General features: G+C 27.7%; 4 protein-coding genes across 4 annotated transcripts; all 4 read left to right on the forward strand.

The window, feature by feature from the left end:
- The first annotated feature begins 373 nt into the window (after positions 1-373).
- On the forward strand, positions 374-3262 carry LOC112687408 (small nuclear ribonucleoprotein F). The gene is made up of 3 exons (XM_025560101.1): positions 374-490; positions 2520-2740; positions 2831-3262. Exons 2-3 carry the CDS (start codon positions 2544-2546, stop codon positions 2901-2903), a joined length of 270 nt encoding a protein of 89 aa, XP_025415886.1. The 5' UTR covers positions 374-490; positions 2520-2543; the 3' UTR covers positions 2904-3262.
- A 4846-nt stretch (positions 3263-8108) lies between these two features.
- On the forward strand, positions 8109-8793 carry LOC112686926. The gene is made up of 3 exons (XM_025559424.1): positions 8109-8246; positions 8291-8705; positions 8765-8793. The coding sequence occupies exons 1-3, from the start codon at positions 8109-8111 to the stop codon at positions 8791-8793; spliced, it is 582 nt and encodes a 193-aa protein (XP_025415209.1).
- A 271-nt stretch (positions 8794-9064) lies between these two features.
- LOC112686934 lies at positions 9065-9401 on the forward strand. The gene has a single exon (XM_025559435.1). It carries the CDS (start codon positions 9108-9110, stop codon positions 9399-9401), a length of 294 nt encoding a protein of 97 aa, XP_025415220.1. The 5' UTR covers positions 9065-9107.
- A 794-nt stretch (positions 9402-10195) lies between these two features.
- Positions 10196-11056, forward strand: LOC112687257 (NADH dehydrogenase [ubiquinone] 1 alpha subcomplex assembly factor 2). The gene has a single exon (XM_025559868.1). It carries the CDS (start codon positions 10506-10508, stop codon positions 10941-10943), a length of 438 nt encoding a protein of 145 aa, XP_025415653.1. The 5' UTR covers positions 10196-10505; the 3' UTR covers positions 10944-11056.
- Positions 11057-11246: the final 190 nt, after the last annotated feature.

Genomic DNA, 11246 nt, shown 5'->3' on the forward strand with positions numbered 1-11246 from the left:
TCATATGATAATCATAATGTTCATATTATAGAATTATTACTATTAAAATATTACCATTATCTAATTAGTATTTTTTTTATAAAAATAGACAATGCTTATGGAAATTTTAAAAAATTATTATCACTGTCGGCGCAGTCACAAATTTAGATATTTATATATAGATCACGATGTAGATAAAATGTTATCTGCATTATGATATAGATATAGATATATCTTAATTCGTGGTTGCACTAGAAAAAGTATGGTCTTCATATACGGTTATACCTATGTATCATAAAATAACCATACAGATTTATTTTTAAAATATTTTCTTCCAAGAAATTTTATAATATTATCTTCCAAGTAATTTGATAATATTATCAACTTAATTATTAAGCGGCTTGTTTGTAAGTTTTTAGTCGTTTGAGTGGAATTGTTATTAATATCAAGACATATAGTATCTATTAACATCTACTAGTAGAATATTACACTCAAGTTTTTCTTACTAGAAGTATGTATCCTTTAATTTCAATAATTTTGTCAATAAAGTAACAGATATTTTTGTAGTTGTTACAAAGCTTCTTTTTTTTTATAAATTTTAACTAAAGTTTCATACACAGAATAATTTTTAAAATTGTTTACATCTAAACAGGGCCGTATTGAGGTCTGGTGACTCCCCTGGCAAATCATTCTATTTGCGCCCCCTCCCTCTCCCCTCAATGGGAAATTTGAATTTTTTATAAAAAATCTTTTGAGATATATAAAGCATGTATAAAAACATACTAGTATACAAGGTAATAATTATTAATAAACTTCAATAACTATTTGTATTACTTTAAAATAAAACAATTGATACATTATAAAAACATGTAATTTTCTTCTAATGTTTTTGTTATATAATTGAGTTAGATGATTTTAAATTTATTTTAATACAATATTACAATGGTACTTTTCTTGCTTTTATAGAGGCAACTTTCTCAAGAAAATTATTAAATTAAATTGTTTAAACTACATCTTTTTCATATTTTGTAAAAAATATTACACAAATAGTGTTGAAATTTGTGCCCCTGGCTAACGCCCTCTTGCCCTGTACTGAATACGGCCTTGCATTTAAACCTTATCATGTTTTATATTTTTCTTTTTTTAGTATTAAGTTATATCTATATAAAGTAATACACTTAGGCTACTTGATACATATGCATTTACTTGTGATTCGCAATCGTTTCGCCCCCATCAAAAAAACGAGTCCACGGACGTTTTGTCCATGTCACGTCCATTATTAAGATAGGACATTTGGCCTCTGGGAGTTACATAAATTTATTTTAATTTTAATATTTGTACAAATGTGACAGGAATAAATAATCATATAATATTTATAATTTATGTTTACTTAATATAATTCTACCTAAATTATTATTATCATTATAATTGTTTTTTTTTTTTTTTTTTATTGGTCCATGCATGTGACCGTTCACTGATTGTGGCGTGTATGGCTTATGCAATATATGGTTATTGTGGGTTTAAAATTGTTGTGCAATTGTGCGTTTTAAAAATAATTTAAATTTTAACTTAAAAAAAAAACTATTTAAATTTACTGATATAAAATTCCAGGGACCTAATGTCCTATCTTAATAATAGACTAGGACAAATTGTTCATGAACTCGTTTTTTTTTGACGGGGCGAAACATCCTTTTACCATTTACTTGTATGTTACTTAGTTACATGTTTAATTTTTTTTTTCTAGTTGCTGTTATGAACTGCTGTGTACATAATATATTTTGATTTTATAATATTTTTATTAATTATTCAATGTTTTCAGTACACTTTCATATATAACTTTTGATTAGTTACTTGATAAATTTGTTGAAGTAACAACCCCTATATATATATATATATAACTAAACATATTCAAAAGTTATACTAGTAAAATCACATTAGTTTTTCCAAAAAATTATGTTTTGGCATTATAACATTAATTTTATTCATCACGTTTCCATAAGTAAATCCTGATTATTCCTTCACAAGAAATGCTTTTTTTTTTTTTGTTGCTTAAGTAGATTATGATTTATAGGTAAAATTATTTATTTGTTTATTTCTACGTCTGATGGAAAGTTTAGGAAGAATATTTTAATAGTATAGTTAAATATTAAAGATTACAATTAAAATACAAAATACATAATAAAAATAAATATCAACTATTTATAGTAGTTTCCATTTCAAATAGCAATAGGCAAGCTAATGAATAGTAAAAACATATTTAAATTAAAACAATACATGATCTGAGTCTAAGATTTATCTTATATTTCACTTAAGCTAATAATAGGAGACTAGGATCCAAGTTAATTATATGTGTTGTAATTTAAATAGGGTCATTATATAAATAGTAAGTTCAGTTTATAATTTAAATGTTATATTTTTCCATTATAAATAACTACTTGTTATATAAATTAAAACTTTTTTTGTTTGATTAGATTGTACATATTTTAAGTTATACATTTCTGCTTCATTACTTTATATTTAGTTTTATTACATTTTAACAGAGTCATCAATAAACAAACAGCATCATGACTACTATGCCAGTAAATCCAAAACCCTACCTAAATGGTCTTATGGGTAAAACTATTATAGTTAAGCTTAAATGGGGCCACGAGTATAAAGGATTCTTAGTCTCCACTGACAATTACATGAACATACAATTAGCCAGTGCAACAGAATTTGTTGAAGGTAGTGAGCCTGCTTTATTGGGAGAAATCATGGTTAGGTAAGTTTATATTGTACTTAAATAATTTGTATAAATTGTTAACCAATGATGAAATTATTATATTGACATTATTTATGTTAATGATTCTAGGTGTAATAATGTGCTTTATATCAGATCAGTTGATGATGAAAACGAAGGAGTTGATGCAGAGATGAAAGATTGAATGATTAACAAAGTTGAGAAAATAAAATGTTAACTTTTTATGTATTTCTAACATTAAAAATTAATTTTCATTGTATAAAAAATGACTTGAAATTAAATACTTTTATATAAACTAAACAATTTCTTAAATGATTTCTATTATTACACTAAGGGTTAATTAAACTATTTGGCACCCTATAATATTAAAATTTCAATAAGTAATACTAAAAAGTTGTTGACTTGAGTTTAAGTTCTTGTCATTATTTGTAAAATTTGTAAGTTATTAGCCCCAAACAACTCATAGTATCTTGCATTTTTTGTATGTTTATAAATAAGATAAGAAATTAAAGATGATTGGGCCAACAAGGCAGTATCTTAATACATTTTTATTTTATTTTCATATTAATATTATGATATTCATAAAAAAAAGTTGTTATAAATATAGTATAAAATAAAAGGTTTTTTAATTTTTAGCTCCTACATTTAATCTATCAAACAATAATTAGCACTGTTAATTAAAATATTAAAATTTTAGTTTTTTTCGTTGTTCAAAATATGCAATATTAATTTTTACAATTACATCAACATTTCTTGATTGTGTTTGTTTAAAAATATCTTGTTTATCACTTGCTAGGCATTTTTCCTGGCTTTATTAAATACTAGTTCTCTGGTATTTATTAAATAATTAATTAAAATAAATAAATAAAATAAAATAATTAAAATAAATTTATTAAATATTAGTAAGTAGGGAATTATCGTCCTATTGCAAATAATGGAAATACGGCATTGTTCTGAAGGAAATAATAGTCAAAGATAAATTTTATGCGGTAGAAGATTTTCATATCATCAGCAAAAATAAGGAGTTTTTCATGTTGATGAACAGAAGTAGCTGAATTGACAAATACAGTCAATAAACGTGGAGATAGAACGGCTCATTGTAGTACCTGAGGTATACCTGAAAAGGGAATAAGATAATCAGAGGAGACAAAGGAATACTTACCTATTGTATGTTATTTACTAGATATGAGTGGAGCCATGAAAGAAAGGATACACCAGCGTTGATAACACACGCATTATTAATTATCACATGTCACAGATATATAGAATAAACTTATTATATCTGTGAATTACGTCTTGCCGGAAGGCCGTACAATTCCAGAAAATAAATTTGCGGAACGTATTAATTCCGGACCGTATACCGCCGAAATCAAAAAATTCGAAAACCATATTTACCCGGAACGTATTCATTCGGACCGTACCTACATCCTCGGAATTAGAAACGTTAAAAACCATATTTTCCCGGACTGTATATCGCCGGAATCAAAAATTCGAAAACCGCATTCGTCCGGAACGCATTTCTCCAAAACGTATTAATCGGGACCGTAAATCGCTGCAAAGCAAAAATTTGAAAACCGTATTTGTCCGGAAAGTAAAATCCTGGGGTCCAAAGTAGATAGTCAATATGTTCGAGAGTATTATAAATTATTTATATCAAACCCCTTAAAAATCGACCGTATAAAGTCTAAGCCCTCAGGTTGGCAGTAACACCAGTGGCGGATTTAAGTACGGGGCCAGAAGGAGCTTAATATAATTCATTTGAATTATTGTCAAATAACAGACTTTGGTGATGTTTCGAATACATTACAGTATTTTAAATAACTTTTACATGTATTCTAAATACAGTATAGTGATTTAGAATATTTTTTTTAAATTTTAATCTTATATTCTATATAATTATATTATTATTTTCCGTATAAATAGCATTTGTTCTCAAATTGAATAAACCTAATATATTTATGATTTCCTAGTTCTCCGACACTTGGTTCAATGATATCCATTTTGCAAACCAGTAATTTTATTTTTAAGTTTGCCATTCTTCACGTTAAATGAATTTCAAATGAAAGAGTTAATTCACTGTTTTAATGTATATACACAAATAGTATAATATTGTTCCCTATCATCGTGGAATATAATTTTTTCAAACATGTTAACCTTTTAGTATTTATAGCAAAAAAATTATTCATAAGTACACTTTTTAACCTCGTTTTCGGTCTATGAATGCAATGGGCTACTACAAGAAAATTCTGACCTTTTTCCGACACAATTTTGAAGCATTTCATTAAAAAAAAAAATTATTATTAATGACTGTGTACTAATAGATACTCTGCAGCGAAATGTTACTAAAAATAAATCACAATGTCATTTAAACCTAATTAAGTATTAAGTAAGTTATGAAGTAAAATGATTATTAAAAAAGTTAAATCGTTTTGAATGAGCTCTTATGGTAGTATTTCGGGGTGACATTCTAAAAAATTTGTTTTTAAAAAGTTTCTAAAAACTAATTAAATGTTACAATTCGTTGCTATTGATTTAATCACTGTAATTCAAATATTAAGATCTAAGAAATATATGAAGATATTTTACCATATAATAGATCTATGTGTTGTCAATGCTTGGTTGTTATACAGACGGGTTAATAACAATGAATCTTACCTACCTTTAGTGGATTTTAAAATGTTAATTTCTGAAGTTCTTTGTGAGGTGAAAAGAACTACTCCAAAGAGAAAAGGCCGTCCAACTGCTGAAGAAAACAAAACACAAGGGCTCATAGAAACAAAAAAAAAGAGGGCCATGTTCAGAACTTCCTGCTGAAGATGTGCGGTTGGATGGTATGGATCATTATCCCATTCATGAAAATAGAAATCGCTGCAAATATCCTACTTGTTCACAAAAAACTATGATCTCATGTTCAAAATGCCAAATTCATTTATGTATAAATGACAAACGAAACTGTTTTTTATTAATTATTAATTTATTATTAATTTTTATTAATTTAACTGAATTACCCGTCGTTGCCGGGTTTAAGTATATAAATGTATGTAACCTGCCAAGATTAAATTTTGTTAAATCTATTGAAATTTAAATTAATTAAGATTTTTGAAATAATATTTTATACATATTAATTTAGTTTTTAAGATAATGATTATTATCATAACTAGGGCTCGGAAGTTGTTGCATTTGCATGATTTTTTTGAACCATTAGATTTATTGCTAAGTAAGCTAGAAATTCATTCCAAGACACGACGAAAAACATATCAAAAGTTTTTAGTGCATATTTTTGCATATTTAGTGAATTTTAGATTTTAGAGCATATTTCTTAATTTTACAATTTTTTAAAGCATATTTTATAATTTATGGAGATTAGGAGATTCAACATGAAAATTTGTAAATAAAAAAATAAATACATTCATATTCAGAGACCTTACTAGATATTTTTGTATCGTATTATTCAAATTTCCATTTGATATTAAAAACTGTTTTTCCCCTAACGGTTAATATGATATAATATTAATATATAAACATAAATTACAACTACAGATAGCTTTATCTAAAATAGAATATTATACAAATCTAAAATAGAAACAGCTGCTATCGAAGTACGACGATTTTCTATAAATACTTTTATAGGAAAATAACTCAATGATTATTGACTATTGTTAATGGCATTTATAGACCTACCGCTTAGATATTTTTGTCAGTTCCGGCTTATACGCAGGGCCGGATTAACCTAAGTGCAAAAGAAGCATTTGCTCCAGGGCGGCAAATTTAGTGGGGCAGCATAAATAAAATAGTTTCAAAAAATTTATTTAAAATCGTCATTAATACAAGAAACAATGTCCAATTTATCAATTTTATGCATAGAATCTGATTTGGTTGAGGAAATGAAGTGATAAGAACTAGCATAAAAACTTGTAACTATTAAATCCATAAAAAAATATAATTAAAAAAAAATAAAAAATTTATAATATATACATAGTTATATAGTAATAGTTTTTTTTTTTTTTTTAATTGGCGTTAATATTAAAAATTACTTTAATTATTATCTATATATTTTGAACCAATTTATTAATATTATAATTGTATTTTGTCAGTATTTTCCATTAGTTTAAAAAAATTCTTTCCAAAATTATTCTGTGTCATTTAACATATACTTATTTATACTTTTTAGTTTAAGTAGATTGATTATTATATTAGGTACCTATATTTTATAATATATATTTATAAGTAGTATTTTATTTTTTAATTTATACATGAAAACCAGGATTTTTTTTTCGATCTCACTTAAATCTTATTTCTTTAAGGGGGAGGGGAGGGGCAAACATTATTTGCTCCAAGGCGGCATCGGCCTTTAATCCGGCACTGCTCATACGTCCGTGTTATCTGTTGTAGTTAGTAGTTCTATGCGTCATTCTTGTTTCAATTACCTACTTATATTATTTTTATTTCATAATGCCGAGAACCAAAAAATCTGCGAAAAATCATTTAAATAGTTTTGTTTTGGAATATGGTACGGATATATTCAAAACCGACGGAAGTATTTTATTCTGTAAGTTATGTGAAGTGAAAGTTAACAGTGATCGAAAATTTGTGGTCACTCAACACGTTAACACTGAGAAACATAAACGAGCAATTATTAGAAAAAACGAAAAAAAACACAAATTCTGAAATTCAACAGCTAGTAACTAATACTCCGAAAAAGTGTCTTTTTTCATACGATTTGTGTAAAGCATTATTGTCAGCAAACATACCACTTTACAAAATAAGTATTCCTCAATTAAAATCATTTTTAGAAAAGTATACGTCAAGAGAAATTCCTAGTGACTCGACACTACGCAAAACTTATGTTGACGACATATACGAAGAAACTATAAAAAATATAAGAGAACAAATTAAAGGAAATAAAATATGGGTGTCTATCGACGAAACAACAGACTCTGAAGGGAGATATGTAGCTAACGTTATAATAGGAACTTTAAATACTGACGCACCGGTAAAAACTTATTTGCTAACAACCGAAGTTTTGGAAAAAGCAAATAATTCAACGATAGTTAAACTTTTTGATCATTCAATGTTCGTCCTCTAGCCAAACGGAATTCGTCATGATGACGTCCTATTGTTTGTGATCGATGCCGCACCATACATGGTGAAAGCTGGGCGAATACTTCAATCACTGTACTCTAAAATGATACACTTAACATGTCTCGCACACGGTATCCATAGAGTAGCCGAAAGTATACGGGAAAAGTTTAAGAAAGTTGATAAACTTATTTCCAGGGTTAAACAGGTGTTCTTAAAAGCGCCTTCACGTGTTTTAGTGTTTAAAAGTGAAGCACCAGCCATACCAATTCCACCAGAGCCAATACTAACTAGATGGGGTACATGAATAATGGCAGCTTCCTATTTCTGCAAATATTACAAGGATATACGTAGAGTATTACTAAGTATAAATTCTAAAGATGCAATTTCTGTTAAAGAAGCTCAACAGTTAATTCAAGATCCCAATATGGAAGCTAATTTAGTATACATCATTGATTTTATAATATATTTATTATAAAATCAATGGTATACATACATTCAAATTTTGGATTTATACCGGAATATATTACGAAACTTGAAACACAATATATTTCACTATCCGAAGCATTATCTGCAGTTAAATATGTCCAAAATAAATTAAACGACTGTGAGGGTGAAATTGGTGTTGCGGTATTTCAAAAATTCAATAATGTATTGGAGAAAAATTGTGGATTTAAAACGATACTTAATATTTCAAAAATATTAAGTGGACAAGAAAGTTCAATGGAAGGTCTTCTTGATGATTTGACCGGTGACGATATTACTTACTTCAAATATGCGCCGATTACGTCAACTGATGTTGAACGTAGTTTTTCAAGGTATAAAACTTTGCTCGTGGATAATCGGCGATCTTTCAATTTTGAAAACATTAAAAAAAGTTTAGTGATCCAATGTAACACTTTGGAAGGTAAGAACAAAATTATATCCAATGCATTTTAATTATTAATTAAAATACTTTTTAATTAGGCATGTACCTGGTGGTTTTTCTAATTTAGTAATTTGTGTTATGTATTTCAGGTATATAAATATAACTCGACAGAAGTGCATTTTTTTACTCAAGGAACATTTTTAATTTTTAAAGCGATTTTTTTATTATTTTTTTGTTTAAATTATGATTATGAAAATGTTGTGTAAAATAATTAAATATAAGTGCATATTTTTAGAGCATATTTGTACTTTTTTAAACGCATAAGCGCCGGTGTAGGGCGTCGCCCGTTACCGCACAAACGCGCAAAATACGCATGGGACAAAACCTAACCTGCATAAAGAGTACAAAGATAAAAATTCAGAGATTGGAAAGTGGCTTAAAATGTTTTTCGGATTACCGTATTTACCGGAAAATTTTGTTTCCGATGCTTTTGATGACATTTTATCTGAAGCTCCAAAACATAAAAAGTGCACGGAGTTTGCTAATTATGTACTTGAAAATTATATTGACACTGAACAATTTCCTCCTTCAATGTGGGCTGAAGAACCTAATGGTACAAAAAGAACAACTAACGGTGCTGAATCATACCACAGTCAACTTCGGTTTGAATTTTATATGCCACATCCATCTGTTTTCCAAGTTGTACGTTTTTATGTTTTTAGATTGATGTTTTAATAGACCAACAAGTAATTAATGAAGCGAAAATGCGAGAAATTAAGAAGGGAACTGAAGCAATACAGCGAAAATGTGATCGGGAACGAGAAGCCAATTTGGTATATCAGTACTCGCTTTTATTAACAAACTGACTAAAATGGAATATATAGAAAAAACAGGTTTACATTTTAATGTAATAGGTGTCTACAATAACATTTATGTTTAAATTATTACATTTTTATTACCATTACTAATACTACTATAAATTATGACTAAAAATTATTTTTATATAATATTTAATAAATTTATGCGGTATCGTACCATTTGTTGTTTGCGGAATTAGGCTATACCTTTTTATAAATCTGTGCGGTATCGTACTATTTTTGTGTGCGGTATTGGGTTATGCATTTTGTGCGGTATTGGGTCATGTTTGTGCGGTAATGGAAAGCGCCGGTGCATGCATATTTAGTACTTTTTAAGTGCATTAAGTTCCGAGCCCTACCTATGAATAATTATACTGTGCTATTTAACACGTGTTTAAATAAAGCAAAATAATTATAGATAAATTTTTATTCTTCAAGTGAAAAAAAGGCGGCAATTTTTCGTAATCAATGATATCATCTTTATCAATAATACTTGCTATGACTTATGAGCGCTAGTTGTTAGTTGGAGCCCATAACAGCTGATTTAACGAGTCAAATTGGTGGTCACTTCCGCCTTGTGTGTAACATTGCTAGTTGGGTAACTTGTATATCTATAATCATGGAAATAACCCTAACATATGTTGTTTATGCGATAAGACCACAGAAAATAAAAATATTTATCCGTGGATAACTATAAATTGATTAAACCAAAAATCGAATTCAATAATATTTTCGATATAAGTAATACGTTAGTACACCGTATTTGCGTGAAACGGTAGAAACATATGAACAATTTTTAACAATGCTTCTGAAATATATTTCCATTTATATATATAATTGTGAATGTATATTATTTCTCTGCAATGTATTATAAAAATTATTAAATCTGAAATGTTTTTATTACCTGCTTACCTTTAACTTAACGTAATATTTAACTGAAAAACCTTCATATTTTTTACTAACTTCTTAAAGAATAGTTAAAATGCCTTCAGAAAGACGTTTATGGAAAATAGTATTCAATAATTTTTTGAAATCTTTTAAACCCAAAGAGATGGAAAAACCAATTGGATCTGATGCACAAGGCAATCAATATTTTGAAACACCAGCAGATCCTCAAGGTGGTCGTCGTTTACCAAGAAGATGGTTTGTTCCAATTGATGAAGAAATTGGTGTACCAACTCCAGAATGGTCGCAGTGGTTGAGAGGACGACGTGCTGAACCACCAACTAATGAAGAAATTATTTATAATGAAACTATTGCAAGTATGAAAAAAGTTAATGCTGAGAATATCGCTAAAAAATTTGAAATTCCAAATTCTAACAATGATGGGACAGAAATTCAACAAAATGCTAAAGGTTTTCCCGATATGTCAGATAAATTTGAAAGGCAACCGGGCCAGTTTAAAAATAAGTTAAAATAAATTTTAGTCTTTAAATGTAGCTAGACTTAAATATATTGTCTCTGTTAATACAATATTAATGCATTGTTGATTATTTCAAGGATTAATATATTTTTAATTAAAACAAATGTAAATTGTAATGAAGTCCGTATTTATTTTTATATTATTGAAACTACTTGAATTATTTGTTGGGTTAAAACAATTTAATTTCTATTTTACATAATGCAAAATCAATTCAATAGTCGATATTACAGAAATGGTTTTCAACTTACGATTCATGACCGTTTTCTAGATGTGAATTTAAAATTATTTAACTCTCTTATA

This window comes from Sipha flava, unplaced genomic scaffold, assembly GCF_003268045.1.
Source record: "Sipha flava isolate LNK unplaced genomic scaffold, YSA_version1 109_pilon_pilon, whole genome shotgun sequence".
In the NCBI taxonomy this organism is placed as follows: domain Eukaryota; kingdom Metazoa; phylum Arthropoda; class Insecta; order Hemiptera; family Aphididae; genus Sipha; species Sipha flava.

Bases quoted from the DNA above. Each gene is read 5' to 3' on its own strand.
- LOC112686934 (XM_025559435.1), top strand. From the start codon at position 9,108: ATGTTTTTCGGATTACCGTATTTACCGGAAAATTTTGTTTCCGATGCT.
- LOC112686926 (XM_025559424.1), top strand. From the start codon at position 8,109: ATGGCAGCTTCCTATTTCTGCAAATATTACAAGGATATACGTAGAGTA. The intron at 8,247-8,290 runs ATCATTGATTTT...TCAATGGTATAC, and splicing joins TGGAAGCTAATTTAGTATAC to ATACATTCAAATTTTGGATT. The intron at 8,706-8,764 runs GTAAGAACAAAA...CTTTTTAATTAG, and splicing joins CCAATGTAACACTTTGGAAG to GCATGTACCTGGTGGTTTTT.
- LOC112687408 (XM_025560101.1), top strand. From the start codon at position 2,544: ATGACTACTATGCCAGTAAATCCAAAACCCTACCTAAATGGTCTTATG. The intron at 2,741-2,830 runs GTAAGTTTATAT...TAATGATTCTAG, and splicing joins TTGGGAGAAATCATGGTTAG to GTGTAATAATGTGCTTTATA.
- LOC112687257 (XM_025559868.1), top strand. From the start codon at position 10,506: ATGCCTTCAGAAAGACGTTTATGGAAAATAGTATTCAATAATTTTTTG.